General features: G+C 40.0%; 2 protein-coding genes and 1 non-coding gene across 3 annotated transcripts; all 3 read right to left on the bottom strand.

Moving 5' to 3' along the window:
* Nucleotides 1–772: 772 nt before the first annotated feature.
* LOC113665227 (uncharacterized) lies at nt 773–3,644 on the bottom strand. The gene is made up of 2 exons (XM_027180896.2): nt 3,091–3,644; nt 773–2,361 (listed from the first exon to the last, which is right to left on the bottom strand). Exons 1-2 carry the CDS (start codon nt 3,575–3,577, stop codon nt 1,523–1,525), a joined length of 1,326 nt encoding a protein of 441 aa, XP_027036697.2. The 5' UTR covers nt 3,578–3,644; the 3' UTR covers nt 773–1,522.
* A 259-nt stretch (nt 3,645–3,903) lies between these two features.
* Trnac-gca (transfer RNA cysteine (anticodon GCA)) lies at nt 3,904–3,975 on the bottom strand. Its single transcript has one exon. It is a non-coding gene; the product is annotated as a tRNA-Cys (tRNA).
* Nucleotides 3,976–8,100: 4,125 nt separating this feature from the next.
* LOC113665280 (uncharacterized) lies at nt 8,101–11,659 on the bottom strand. Its single transcript, XM_027180953.2, has 2 exons — nt 10,781–11,659; nt 8,101–9,589 (listed from the first exon to the last, which is right to left on the bottom strand). Exons 1-2 carry the CDS (start codon nt 11,265–11,267, stop codon nt 8,751–8,753), a joined length of 1,326 nt encoding a protein of 441 aa, XP_027036754.2. The 5' UTR covers nt 11,268–11,659; the 3' UTR covers nt 8,101–8,750.
* Nucleotides 11,660–15,341: the final 3,682 nt, after the last annotated feature.

Below are 15,341 nucleotides of genomic sequence, written 5' to 3'. Positions count from 1 at the left end.
GGAATGGAGATTTAAAGGAAGGAAGCTTCACATAGACGAAATTTTGTGCAATGGGCTTTACGCTTTTCCAGAGAAGCTCCTAAGCATTTCGTTCGTAGTTACTAAGGACCTTAAAACCACGACGGTAACAGCAACGATGACGTCAGGGTAAGACAGACGATCTAAAGGGAAGTACAATAGCTAAGCGCGCGCATTCTAATACTTTGTACATTACTCAGCCGTCAAATGCAAAAGCAACATCGTGAAATCACAGAAATTTGCGTAGTATGACTGAGGGCACCCAAAAGTTTCCATTTGGAATTCAACGCTGCTCTCGCACAGTATGCTGAGATTTAGGTGGGGTACTTTATGAGACGGTGAACACATCCAGCCATCTGCAAAATTCTAACTCCGAATAGAAATTCACTTTTGCAATCGACCGCCCCTGTCTTCCTGCCTCCTTAGTTAAAAACACGTGACTACTCTTCGTTCAATGCGAAATATGTGTGTCCATTTCAAGAGACAGTAGCTATGTTTATTTTGAACAAGAACAAACAGCGCTCAGTTTCATTTGAGTGCAGGAGAGCGTGGAAAATGAGTGGGTTGTCGGCCAGACCTAGAAATTAGCAGGGGAGCACATGCTTGGGTGACCAAGTCTTTGATGATTTAATAGGGGTGAGCTAGAAATAATTTCCGGTGGAATCCAGCCGACTCACGTAAAAACTGAAGAGGAAAGAATTATTCACTGAAGTAGAGGTGATTACTGATAACTATCCACCACTTTCAAAGACACTGAAGCAAATAACCGTTTTATTATATACCTCACAGAAACCAAAAAAATTGTTTTCATCTGTCGATGCCCCGAGAAATGGTCTGGAAGTAACTCTTGAAGCGCCTCTTTGTCTCTTCGGCTGCCCAAAGGTAAATAAAATGCAAATCACTTCCAAACTAACCAACCAGCGCGCGTGAAAAGGACTATAGACCTGTGTGGTATAGGCCACTTGAATTTAATTTTTTTTTTCTATTTTACGAGTCTGGCCTTAAGCAACCCTTTTTGCGGCGTCTTACGAAGACATACATACTGCACGCAACTTAGACACGAGTCTTTGAAACATTTGAAGATGATTCTCGTAAGTATCAGAAACTTCACTCTATTATAAAAATTTTTTTTTTCTCGGAACCCACAATCTAAAGCAAATAGACCCAAAATTTTGGTCACTGTTCCAGCAGCGTAGAACTTCAAAAGAGGTCACTTGCTAAAGCAGGCTTGCTGCTGAGAGAGAACGATCCTCATCTGATCATCATGCGCTCGACCTAAAACATTACTGAGTGGTCTCAGGAAGTTTTGCGGACAAAGTATTTTTAGTCTGGCGAACAAAATACGTTCACGGAAAAGTACATAAATTTCGTGATGATATTCTCTATAAAAATTAATGCAAACGAAGGTTTTGATTGGACCTTTGTCTATTGGTCAGTTAGGTTTTTTGTTTGCTTGGTCGGTTTTTGACTTTAAGCACCAAAGCGTCAGAATATATAACAGGCTTTAACAGTGAATATTAGTTTCCCAGCCAGTGGTGTTTTGATATCTTGTGAAGCAGAACTCTTTGGTGTCTGGGTAATGCTCGACACAATGCTTTCTAAGACTCGATTCCACAGCCAGCCCAATCAGGGCACCCACTAATACACCCATGGATGAACCAACTGACACCAGTCCTAAAGCAAACTCTTTCTCCTCGGATTTAACGTGCTGCGCAACTGCATGGGGTGCGTTCACGCATATCATTCCGCCGATTAGACCAAGAGTTGAACAAACACAGATTATTATCCAGATGTATGGAACGAAATGGTACAACGAGTTCAATACCAAGAAAGTCAGTTGTGCCATCTGCAGCACTGTGAAAATCCAGATTCTATTGCACTGAAGAAATTTCGTAATATTAGAAGGCAGCCAAGAAAATAAAAGCAAGTAGCTTCGACCGACAAATCTACCGATAAAGTACGACAACGGATAAATAAGGAAGTGATCGCGAGGGAGAAATTGTGAATCGGGGAAAGAAATCGTCGTAAGTACGGATACAGCAGAGATATACTCAGAAGAAAAGCTCAACAATAGAGAAATATTGACTGAACTCATTTTCCATGCAATGTTGAGCATTTCGCCACATGTTAGTTTTTGGCGAGATGGCGCATCCTGATCCATGGTGTCAGAAGTGGATCCCACAATGGAGTACTTAACGTGTTTGAGCTCCTTGGGGCTGCTTTGTGAGCTGTTTGGGAGAAAGTCTTTGTTTAGCAATGCGTAAGACACCAAAACTGCCAAAGGAAGGGGAACTGTTATCATCATGGTGGTCTTAGGAGATAAGCAAGTCCATGTCATGAGAGCTGATGAAAAGAAAAAAAAAATGATAATTTTTCTCTTTCAACTGTACATATTGAGCATTGTTGCTCTTAGCTGGTAGTTCAGAATTGCATTAAGATGATGACGATAGGATTTATAGGCAAATTACTTGCGAACATTTTCTCATTTTCTCCAAGGGTCCCTTCTATACAATTTGTACGACGGGGTAACTTTGAAAAGACGTTTTCATATTGAAAACACATGCGGCTGATATTCTCCGTCTAAATTTTGCCTGATTTATTTTTAAATCGATATAATGACCAGCGACAGAAATGCTTGACTGTTTCCTCGTAGAAACGCACACAAAGGGGGAAAATCAGCATTCCGTCTGAGATGCAAATGATCAAGCTATTTCTCCATATTGTAATGACGCAGCGCACCAACGGCGTCATGAAACTTCAAATCCCTTCGTGACTCAGACTAGACTCTACCTAGTAGATTCCCAGTTATTAAATGTTCCTGTTGTAAAGTTACCGGGACCTTGCACCCTCGTGACTTTCTCTTCCAAGCGCTCACGGTTTGCTCCCTTAAAGCAAACTTCAACATTCGCTATTTGTCTCTCTGGAGACTTTTTGTTTCATGATGATTCACTCATTATTTCCCCTTTTGCTATTTTCTATCAGGGATAAAATTAAATTAAACACACTCTGTATTAAAAGAAACAGAGGCCCACGTTGAATTAAGGAAAGCTTTGAACAATCAAATATAGTTACCTGTGTAGTAAAGAGCAGCAACCAGACAACCCGTTCCAGTGCCAGCGACGAAAGCGCTGATGCATAGCTTTGGATAAAACGAAGCCAGCGCAAGGAAGGTGGCTTCATTAGCCCCAGCAGCCATGGCGTTTAGCCCGACTCCTAAAATCTTTACTCTAAAGTCTTTTGCGAAAACAACTAAAGACAATCCAAGAATCATAAAGGATGCGACAAAGAACATCTTCACCACGTAGGGAATCTTCTGCTGAAATAAAGGAATGACTAGTTTGGCCATCACTAAAGGACCCTCAAAACAAGTGATCAAAATAGCGGTCGGAACGTTCCTGCCGCTCAGGATATCCTGCGCTCCTATGAGGAACATTTCTACGTTGAAGAAGGCGAAAAAACCGAAGATGTAGAAACAGAAAGTATTTAGCCCCCATGACTTTGTGTCTGAAGCCGGTGTTTCTTTACCCGCTTGAAGGTTATTGTGATCGCCCATAGTCATTAGCCACAATCGAAATTCTTGTTTGACAGTGCTCGGATACTCTAAAATTTTGTCGAAAAAGCTTTTCCCTTATCCTTACAGTGAATAATCACTAGAAGAGCAACATACCGCGACATTGATCTGTTATGATTGATTGATCTGTTTACTACTGGTAAGAGCCTCAATTGATCGTTAGGTTTACATACTTTGCATAGTAGATCACTCTTGAAAAAAATGTTTTGAATCTTTTTGACAGAAAAGTAGAGATGGTAAGTTTTGAGCTCGGTGAAGAATTAAGAAAGATGTTTTTTCGTCTTGACACGAACGTGGGACAAAGAAAAATTCTGAATCTCCATGAGGAATCGAACCTCAGACCTTCGGATTTGCACTCCGATGCTTTACCACTGAGCCACAAAGACTCTTCGTAATGGACCCCGGCGGGGTCCATTACGAAGTTCTAATGAGACGCGTCCCGCATACTGCTGGGATCAACAATGTCGATAGCGTAATGTTTTTGACTGAAAAGTAGAGATGGTAAGTTTTGAGCTCAGTTTTGATCCTAGCAGTATGCCTTTACCGTAAAACAGTTGACTATATGTCCAGGATGGCTCTTGAGAAAGACGATTTTAGAAGGTTTTAAATTATCTGGGAATTTCGTGTTACAGGAAATTAGGTCGAGGCGCGCGTTGCATCAAGGGTGAAAATGGGCCTTTAAAGCTTCGAGTAAAGTTATATAACGGCGGCGAGACAGACCGCTTTGAGAATGAGGGTCGGAACAAACTTCCCTTCCGTAAACGGTCGTTGCCATTTACAACGGTCGATGCCATTTTTCAGAACGGTCGTTGCCATTTAAAACGGTCGATGCCATATCGAAAAGTAGCCGAACAGACGACAGCCTTCGCGAAAAGCTCGTACGCGGTTCGCTCATGATTTTCTTACGCTCGCACGTCACTTCCGGGGTATCAGTGTTGTTTACTTGATGGCGGAACAATCCACGTGCGTGAGAGGTGAGCCAGCTGAACCAGAACCAGCCCATTCTTCTAGTGCTGACACAAAACCAAAATCAATAAAGAAGCCAACGGGGTGGAACTTCTTTTTCCAGTCAGTAGCGGTGAGTTTGTTTTGTATTTCCCAAAATATTCCAGCATTTTTAGCCAGGATAAAGCGCTTGTTTGAGCACCCTCATATGTTATTGTTTCCTCGTTTTTTGTATCATTCCACAGCCAGAAGTTAGGGAACAACTTGGGAAAGAGGCAGAAATCGGGCAGGTTTTCAAAGTGGTTGGCAATATGAGAAAGAAATTGCCGATAGACAGACGAAAGGTTGGGAATGAACTTCGAACATTGCGAATGTTTATCAGTACCCTGCTCCATTTCATGATCAATGGGTTTCATTACAAAAATATGTGAATATGAAAGCGATCTTCGCAGTAATGAACACTAATTGAGCAGTAGTGAAAATAATGCCTAAAAAAAAAAAAATCAGGGCTGTACGGGATTTGAACCCATGACCTCTGCGATACCGGTGCTGCGCTCTACCAACTGAGCTAACAAGCTAAATGGGAGGTAACTCTAATTTTGTTTCCAGATAAACCCGTGAAGAAGTAAATAAACGACTCACTATGAATATATAAAAGTCGTTTATTTGAACAGCGGATAAAGACAAAAATAATTGCCATGTGGGTTATGTGGCTAACTTTGTAGAGGGACTCAGAGTGTAAACTTTTTTGCCCGACTTTCCAAGTAGTATTTTTAGGTTATGAACTTATGTTTTGAATCAAGATGAATGTCCATTTTCTGATGTTGTTCAGAATTTTTTTTTTTTTCAGGCAACACTCTAGAATATCCTTAAGGGATAGTCAGTATAAGTGTACCGATTTGCCACACATTTTAGTTAAAAATAGCCTAGGAATATAAAGCTGATAAAAGCTAAGCTGTTAGAGAATTCATGCCATCATTATTAAAACACCAACAGTTTTGCTACTCACTATTTTTAACCAAGATGATTTGATATTGCTTTATGACCAATTTGTAATACATAATTATTTTTTCAATTTTTAATTTCAATTTCTGAAATTAATTTTGGTCATAACCATACCCCCTCACGGAAAGGGTTAGGTGGGGGGGGGGGGGGGAGGTTGTGATGGGGTTCAATGTGGCCAGGATTTTTCATTTAAACTATACAGAAATTGCAGAACGGTGGGAAAGTCAAATCTCAACATCCTTCTAGTGGGAGGTATGGTTCTTCCCTGGAATCACACATTGCATAATCAGCTGGTTATAGTCAATAGTTAACCCTAAGCCCCATGTGAATCAATGGCTGAACATTGTTTATTCTTCGATCAGAATATCAGCAAACAAACATTAATACCCACAGGTTTTCACTTGAACAAAAAATATAACAAAATTATAAGTATTTGAGATTGGCTAGTGTAACATATAGTATGGCATCAAACAAATTATCTGAACCCAAAGAAAGATCCATAAATCCAGACACATAATGTTACTGTTAAAACCAAATTTTAGATAATCACAATATTGTGTTAGATTTTAACAGGACAGAATAACTCAAAACTTCTTTACAATGTCAAAACCTGAATCTTTTTAACCTTGTTCTTCCAAGTCAGAGGCAGATCCAGGGAGAGGGTTTGGGGATCCAGGTAATTTACATTATGAAAAAGCATTATGAAAAACCATTGTTTACTCACTAAGATTTCTTGTTTTCCTTTTTTTCCATTGTATATGCTTTGTCTTGGGTTTCATAGCATGGGACCCAGACTTTTTATTACTTTTAGTGTTCGTTTGCACTGCTTTAGCCAAGTCATGGCTTCACTTTCCTTTAGAGGTGGGTTCTTGAAGTTGTACTGGTCGCCCTTTTGATACAACCTGGCTTCCACTACCACACTTTCTTTTTCTGTTTGGCTGGACTCGAATCTTTTTTCCATTTCCTGTTTTCTTTACCTCACTGGACCCAAAAGTAAAAAGAGCACTCGCCAAATTAGATTGCATAGCTCTAGCAGAGGTTAGGGATGTAACCCTTTTCGAGAACTTGATTACACCTTTGGCCAAATTAGGTCTCTCGAGCTTTGGAGCTTTTGAATGATTTGTTCATACGAGTTTCTTAAGAATTCTTCAGAATTTGCCATGGAATCATTCTGATCAGTGCTCTGTGTTCGTTGAGCAGTTGAGCAGTTTCATCCTTGTTGTGATGTTTCCATACAAGTTGATGCCTTAGTAACAAGACCATTGGAACCATAAGGTTGTGAAGCATCTGTTTGCCCAGCATCACCAAATGATCATGTCCATACTCATACTCATTTTCCACCCCATTTTTTGTAGAATTGCATGATCCCATTGTGCTACATTAATTCTGAAATGTAATATTTTAGTTTCCCACTTGAAATATCATCACTCTGCCTATCAAAACGTCATTGGAGCTTCGAAGTAATTGCTAACCATTCACAAAAATGACGGCTCCTAGTAAAAAAATTATTGAACATATTACAAGAATCGAAAGAATGCCACATACCGACTCCTCGCCTTAGTTTTGAAGCCTTAGTAATGAATTGGGGTTCATTTTGTGCAGGAGTTTCAGAGTACGGTACGTGGACTGCTTCGTGATTTTACACGGTAGACCAAGGTACTGAATTTTTAATCAATAATTTTCTTCTTTTGTAAACGTGTTCGAACAGAATTATTTTTTACCCACCAATGTTAAATTTAAAGAACGGAAGCTTTACATAGAAGAATTTTTTAGAAATGGGCTTCACGCTCTTCCAGAGAGGCTCCCAAGCATTTCGTTTGTAATAACTAAGGACCCTAAAACCACGATGGTGACGGTGACGAGGACGATCTAAAGGGAAGTACATTGACTAAGCACGTGCATTCTAATACTTTGAACATTACTCAGCCGTCATATGCAAAAGCAACAACGTGAAATCACAGAAATTTGCGTAGTCTGAAAAGGCCACCCAAAAGTTTTCATTTGGAATTCAACGCTGCTCTCGTACGGTATACTGAGATTTAGGTGTGGTACCTTATGAGACGGTGAACACATCCAGCCATTTGCAAAATTCCAACTCAGAATAGCAATTCATTTTTGTAATCGACGTCTTCTTCGTCCTTGCCTTCCTGCCTCCTTGGTTAAAAACACGTGACCACTCCTCGTTCAGTGCGCTTAAGTGAAAATATATGTGTCTATTTCAAGAGAAAATAACTATGTTTGTTTAGAACAAGAACAAGAGCGCTTAGTTTTAAGACATTTGAGTATAGGAGAGCGTGGAAAATTGGTGGGTTGTTGGTCAAAACTAGAAATTAGCTGGAGAGCTCATGATGGGCTCTTGCATAGACCCAGTATGGGAGTTGAACGCTCCGAGTAATGGGCTCCTGTGGGTGACTAGTCTTTGCTGGGTTAATAGTGGTGAGCTACAAATAATTTCCGGTGGAATCCAGCCGACTCGCGTAAAAACTGAAGAGTAAAGAATGAACAATTATTCACTGAAGTGGAGGCGATTAGTGGTAAATATCCACCACTTTCAAAGACACTGAGGCAAGTAACTGTTTTATTACATACCACACAGAAACCAAAACATTAGTTTATATCTGTCGATACCGAGAAATGGTCTTCGGCTGCCCAGTGGTAAATAAGACTGCAAATCACTTCCATACTAACCAACTAGCGCGCGTGAAAAGCACTTTGCTGAGTCTGGCCCTAAGAAACCTCTTTTGTGATGTCTTGTGAAAACATACCAACTGCACGCAACTTAGACACAAGCCTCAGTTTTACACATCTGAAGATGATTCTCGTAAGTATCAGAAACTTCACTCGATTATAAATTTTTTTTTTTCTCGGAACCCACAATCTAATGCAAATAGACCCAAAATTCATTCTGTTTCAGCAATGTAGGATTTCAAAGAATTCACTTGCTAAAGCAGGCTTGCCGATGAGAGAACGATCATCATCTGATCATCATGCGCTCAACCTAAAAAACATCACTGAGTGGTCTGGCGAACAAAAAAACGTCTTTGTTGACGGAAAACACATAAATTTCGTGATGACATTCTCTCATAAAAATTAATACAAACGAAGTTTTGATTGGACCTTTGTCTATTGGTCAGTTAGGTTGTTTGTTTAGTTGGTTGGCTTTGGCTTTAAGAGCGCGTATGCTCCAAAGCGTCAGAATATATAACAGGCTTTAACAGTGAATATTAGTTTCCCAGCCAGTGGTGTTTTGATATCTTGTGAAGCAGAACTCTTTGGTGTCTGGGTAATGCTCGACACAATGCTTTCTAAGACTCGATTCCACAACCAGGCCAATCAGGGCACCCACTAATATACCCATAGATGAACCAACTGACACCAGTCCTAAAGCAAACTCTTTCTCCTCGGATTTATCGTGCTGCCCAACTGCATGGGGTGCGTTCATGCTTATTATTCCGCCGATTAGACCAAGAGATGAACAAACACAGATTATTATCCAGATGTACGGGACGAAATGGTACAACGAATCCAATATTAAGAACGTCAGTTGCACCAACTGCAGCATTGTGAAAATCCAGGTTTTATTGCAGCGAAGGAATTCCGTCATATCAGAAGGCAGCCAAGCAAATAAAAGTAAATAGCTTCGACCGACAAATCTACCGATGTAGTATGACAGCAGATAAATAAGGAAATGATCGCGGGGGAGAAACTGTGACTTAGGAAAAGAAATCGTCGTAAGCACGGATACCGTTGAGATATACTCAGCAGAAAAACTCAACAATAGAGAAATACCAACTGAACTAATTTTCCATGCGATGTTAAGCATTTCGCCACATGTTAGTTTTTGGCGAGTTGGCGCATCCTGATCCATGGTGTCAGAAGTGGATCCTACAATGGAGTATTTAACGTGTTTGAGCTTCATGGGGCTGCTTTGTGAGCTGTTTGGGAGAAATTCTTTGTTCAGCAATGCGTAAAAGATCAAAACTGCCAGAGGAAGGGGAATTGTTATCATCATGGTGGTCTTAGGAGATAGGCAAGTCCACGTCGTGAGAGCTGATAAAAAGAAAAAACAATGATCACTTTTCTCTTTCAACTGTACATATTGAGCATTGTAGCCCTTAGCTAGTAGTTCAGAATTTCATTGGGATCATGACGATAGGATTTATTGCGTAGAAAAGGTTGTGGTTATTCATCGTGGTGAATAACAATAAAAGCTAAGTTTTTCGTTTGTCTCACGATGATGATGTAGATCGCATGACTGGTTGACCTCATCGCCTGAAGAAGACTAGCAGTATGCAGTCGAAACGTCGCGGTCTACATCACACGTGACTACATTGTGAGACAAACGAAAAACTTAGCTTTTATACGATAGGAAATCTAGGCATATTACTTGCGAACATCTCTTTATTTTCTCTAAGGAGCCCGTCTACACAATTTTTACGAAGAGTAATTTTGAAAAGACGTTTTCAGATTGTAAACGTAGCTGATATTTTCCGTCTAAATTTTTGCCTGATTTATTTTTAAATCGAAATAATGACCAGCGACAGAAACACTTGACTGTTTCCTTTTAGATAGACACACAAAGGGGGAAAGTCAGTATTCCGTCTGAAATGCAAATGACAAAACTAATCCTCCATATTATAATGACACAGCGCACTAACGGCGTCATAAAAAATTTAAATCTCTACGTGACGCACACAAACAAAAGTCCAAATCTATAAATGTAGGAGGGAAAAAGGATACGAATGGAAAGTTCAGTTCTCGGCTTCGATCGACGTTCGTGCCGTTGGAATTTGAGCGAGAATCGGAAGTGTAATAAGGAAGAGCACTGACATTGACGATTTCGAAAAGCTCAATTTTCAAAATGTATTTTCTTCAAACTGATTTGTAACACAGTCAACGACAGCTTTTTCAATTTTATCCGGTTAAAAGTACCTTAATTAATTATTCCATTTTCAATGGACAAGTTACCTATAGATTGCGTTTTTCATTGTTTCTGTTGTAAAGTTGACGGGACCTTGCACTCTCTTGAATTTCTCTTTCAAGCGCTCATGGTCGCTCCCTTATCGCAAGCTTCAACATTCGCTATTTTCATGTTGAAGACAGTTTGTTTCATGATATTCACTCATTATTTCCCCTTTTGCGGTTAACTACTAGAGAGTTAAACACTCTGTATCAAGAGGAACAGAGGCTCATGTTCAATTAAGGAAAGCTCTGAAAAAAAAGAGAATTTTTTGTAGTTACCCATGTAGTAAAGAGCGGCAATCAGACAACCCGATCCAGTGCCAGAGACGAACGCGCTGATACATAGCTTTGGGTAGAACGAAGCCAGCGCAAGGAAGGTGGCTTCGTTAGCTCCAGCAGCCATGGCGTTTAGCCCGACTCCTAAAATTTTCACTCTGAAGTCGTTTGCGAAAACGACTATAGACAATCCAAGAATCATAAAGAATGCGATAAAGAACGCCTTCACCACGTAGGTAATCTTCTCCTGAAACCAAGGAATGACTAGTTTGGCCATCAATAAAGGACCTTCAAAGCAAGTGATCAAAATAGCGGTCGGAATGTTCCTGCCGCTCAGGATATCCTGCGTTCCTATGACGAACATTTCTACGCTGAAGTAGGTGAAAAAACCAAAGATGTAGAAACAGAAAGTATTAAGCCACCTTGACTTTGTGTCTGAAGCCGGTGTTTCTTTACCCGCTTGAAGGTTATTGTGATCGCCCATAGTCATTAGCCACAATCGAAATTCTTGTTTGACAGTGCTCAGATGCTTTAAAATTTTGTCAAAAAAGCTTTTGCCTGATCCTTACATTGTGTAATCACTAAAAAAAAAGCAACACGTTGCGACATTTGTCTGCTAGAATATTCAAAATACTGCGTGTCACACGGTCAGAGCCTTAACTGATCGTTAGATTTGCATAATTTGCATAGTGGATCACCTCTGAGCAAAATGTCTTGAAACTGCCCTCAAAATATTTGAAAATGTGATCAACAGTGATAGATATATTTCCATTTGAATGAGAGGCTATTCTTCGAGCCTCGAGTGCAATTATATAACGGCGGTGAGACAGACCGCTTTGAGAATGAGGTTCGGAACCGAAGAGCCAAAGTTACCGAATTGAATAGATCCTTCCACGGTTTATAGCGGCCATATTGTTTGGGGGTCAAACAAAACCTCGTTGCTAGGCAACGAGCGATAGATTCTTTTGTAATTATTAGACGTGCTTCGGTACCTTCGCTCAATATCTTAACTTTATTGAAGGAAAATTGCTTATTTTCGTCTCCAAATCTAGCGGGAACAAAGATAAGGCGTTACTGAAAGTAAGTGCCGAATTTCTTGGCGAAATACCGTTTTATCTCTGCGTTTTATGGGCAGATTGATATGTTGTTCGAAGTTGACTTCGCGGCCGCTATGATGCGAAAATCGCATTTTAAAAAGCACCTCTTTCGGTTGAGAAATTAGAGTATATTTTTTAGCCATCGATATTGTGTAGCTTTAAATTTTAGGCTTTACGGTGGTAGCATTACAACGTACTTAAAATTTTGGTTTTGGTTTTTGTACTTTAGGTGTTTTCAAGCTCAATAGTTGTTTTTATTTCGAACCATGGCTACGCGTGTTCCGAAAGAGCCCTCTAGTGTAAATCCAGAAGATCTTTACGAAAATTTCCTCCAGAAAAGCTTGGGTGAACTAAAAGATTACTTAAGTTTAAGGGGGTTAAGTGTAACTGGTAAAAAAGAGAGCTTGTCGCCAGAGCCTTTTCTTCTCTGCTCGTAATGTTCGGGTTGTGGTATCCGACGAGGAGTTGAGGTCGAGACTCACAGTCGAGTACCAACAACGAATTAAGAGTCTTCCTAGAGACCCCAGGCATATTGCAGAGGATGAATGGAGAAACGATATGACAACATGGCCAGCTTTAGACCTTGGGAAAGTGTTCTCTTTTATTTTGTCAAAGAAAGAATTTGACTCGGATTATGTAGGGAAGTACAAGCTTTGTAAAGCTTATTCCTACTTTGTCAGTGGATTCGACACTCTCTTGACTTTCCTATTGAGAAATCTTTTCTTCCCTTCTGAACCTGTCGAGACCATGCTTCAATCAACGATTGCTTGGGCTTGTGGAACGATAACTTCTCTACATGCGAGTGGATGACCCATTTTTTCGGATATCTTCTGTCGTTGTTACAGCCGCCGACACAACACTTATCTCCAAAACCCATTTAGCCAAGGGTTTCTCTTTGCCGAGTTAATTGTTTTTCAATAGTATGTTAGCCTGTCTGGACGAAAAAGTTTTAAGGGCACGTAAACATATTTATTTCAATTTTTCCTCTGCCCAATTAAGTTGCAAAAAGTCTTTAGAAAAAGCAGTACTGTGACCTTCTGGCATTATGTCAGCCGCGAGATCACGTTCTAAGAAAACGATCCCAGTGTTCCCATAAAACGCAGAGAATAAAAGGTTTTTCGCCTAGAGAAAAAAGGTCACTCACCTTTATCAATGTCTTATCTTTTTTAGCGATGGATATTGATTCTTGTTCCTGAACAAAGCGAAAATTTAACGAGGGTAGCGATGCGCGTCTTATTATCATAAGAGATTCTAGGACTCGTTGCCTAGCAACGAGGTTTTGTTTGACCCCCAACCAATATGGCCGCTAAAACCGTGGAAGGATCTATTGCTTATGAGAGCTTGTAAAAATTTTAGGACTTTGAGGCAGAGTAGGCCCCTCTAGGTGGGTGCATATTCAAGGCTAGTTGTTAATAAAAGTTACACCATTTTTAGGAAGAAGTAAGTTTATTTTGCATCTAAACAATAAATAATAGCAAAACGTGAAGATGTATTATAGAAAGTAAATTTAGAGATTGTTAGGAAAAAGTGATGAACGATGCATATAGCCCCTGTAGGCATCAAAATTTTTTCATGAAATCTACCATCGCCACCAGCTAATTTGAAAATAAGACCCACTCCCTTAAAACAACTGTTGCTGCTTTTAAACTTCAGACTTTTTTAATAACTTATAGTAACTTCTATGGGAGTTTGTTCTGTCGCAGTTACGTAGCCTGAAATCTGGGAGGGCTGAGGGTTTGGACCGCATACCGGCGCGCCTGTTAAAAGATTCTCCGGATATTGTAGTCAACCCTGTGACGTTCATTATCAACACTTCTTTGCGTAATGCCAAAGTTCCTTGTGACTGGAAATCTGCGCGGTTCATTCCACTTTTTAAAAAGGGAAAGGCTGATGAGATGGACAATTATCGCCCGATTTCCATTTTATCTGTTCTATCCAAGGTTTTAGAACGGGCTTTACATATCCAACTGTACAAATATCTTCAGCAAAACAAGATCTTGAGCCCTCATCAGTGCGGGTTTCGGAAGTGTCACTCGACAGAATTCGTGGTATGTCGTGGTATGGTGAATGTTTATAAATGTGTCGAATGAGGGCCTTTGTAACATTTTCCTTAAGTAAACGATAAAACAGGTACATTATTACAACACTGAAAGCTTTCCGATCACTATAAAATGACATTTCCATCACGATAAAAAAACCTTTGAAAGATAAAAATCCAACCGATGTCGCGCCTGAGGGTGAAAGCCCACGAGTAAAAACCTTAGCATTATTGAAACTCTAATTGTCGCCATACATTCAGTATTTTGAATATTCTTATTTGAGTGGGTCAAAGCTTGCTGCTTTTATGATAACCGTAATGAGCATCAATGATGAAAATTGCATTTTGAACTTCTGCCATGTTTAATATAATCCCAGCTATAACTGACTTTCAGTACAGTGGACTGTGACCTGAGGAGGGTTTCGTGATCGCGGGTCTACAAGTTGGTTTGTCTGTGGAACTGCATATCTTACAAATCATTGCATCGGGCATAACCTCGGCAGAAAATAGTTTTACTTCACAAGATACCACGACACGAAGAAGAAGAAGAAAAAGAAGAAGGCCTTTTATTGATTTATACCGCTCGGGTAGCCTCTTCAGATGCAAAAAGCTGTCTGTTATCAATGGGAGCCCGGAGCACAGTAATGCACTAAAACTATGGTATACATATGCATTACACTGGTACTGATAGTAATATAGATAGAAAACTATGTACAAATAAAAAATTTAAAAGTAAAGAAATACGAAATACCATCACCCATAGTAATAGAAAGATCATTTTGCGATCACAGTCCTCACAGCAGGCAGATGTAAAAGGTTGCTTTGTCTAGTGGCGCGGGCGTAAATTGTATCATTACGTTTAAAATATTTTTGAAAATATTGGGGACATTGACCTTGCAGGCATTTCTTAACGAGTTTAAAAACACTTTTACGACGGCGCTCCTCCAACGTGGGCCATTTCAGAACATCCATTGCCGGGTTGCTGCGCACATTTCGGTTTTGCAGCAGCAGCCCGGTTTTGGAGTGTTTCAAAGCCATGTTTGGCCTACAATAAACTATATTTGCACTCTCTCTATTGAGGCTTCTACGAAGCCTGCCGAGCATTCCTAGGCGTTTTCCCGCCTTCGAAATAAGCTGCTTTATTTGCTCATTCCAGCTAAAGCGGTCATCAAAAACTATACCGAGATAAGAGAAAAACCCGCTTAATAACATTGTTATTTAAAGTAATAGAAAAAGAGTTTACGGCAGATAATCATTGCGGTGATTGGACTGTGAAGGACTGCCAAGTCAATTAGAATGAGAGGACTGGAAACAAAGGACTGTAAAGGGCGGTTACTAAACCTTACACGCGTTACTGAAAATGTAACCTTTGTTGACTTGGCGGGTTACATCGTATCTAGAATAAACGTGAGATGTTTGTGGACCTGCT

This window comes from Pocillopora damicornis, chromosome 4, assembly GCF_964200805.1.
Source record: "Pocillopora damicornis chromosome 4, jaPocDami1.2, whole genome shotgun sequence".
Lineage (NCBI taxonomy): Eukaryota > Metazoa > Cnidaria > Anthozoa > Scleractinia > Pocilloporidae > Pocillopora > Pocillopora damicornis.
This window is presented reverse-complemented; position numbering and strand designations above follow the sequence as displayed.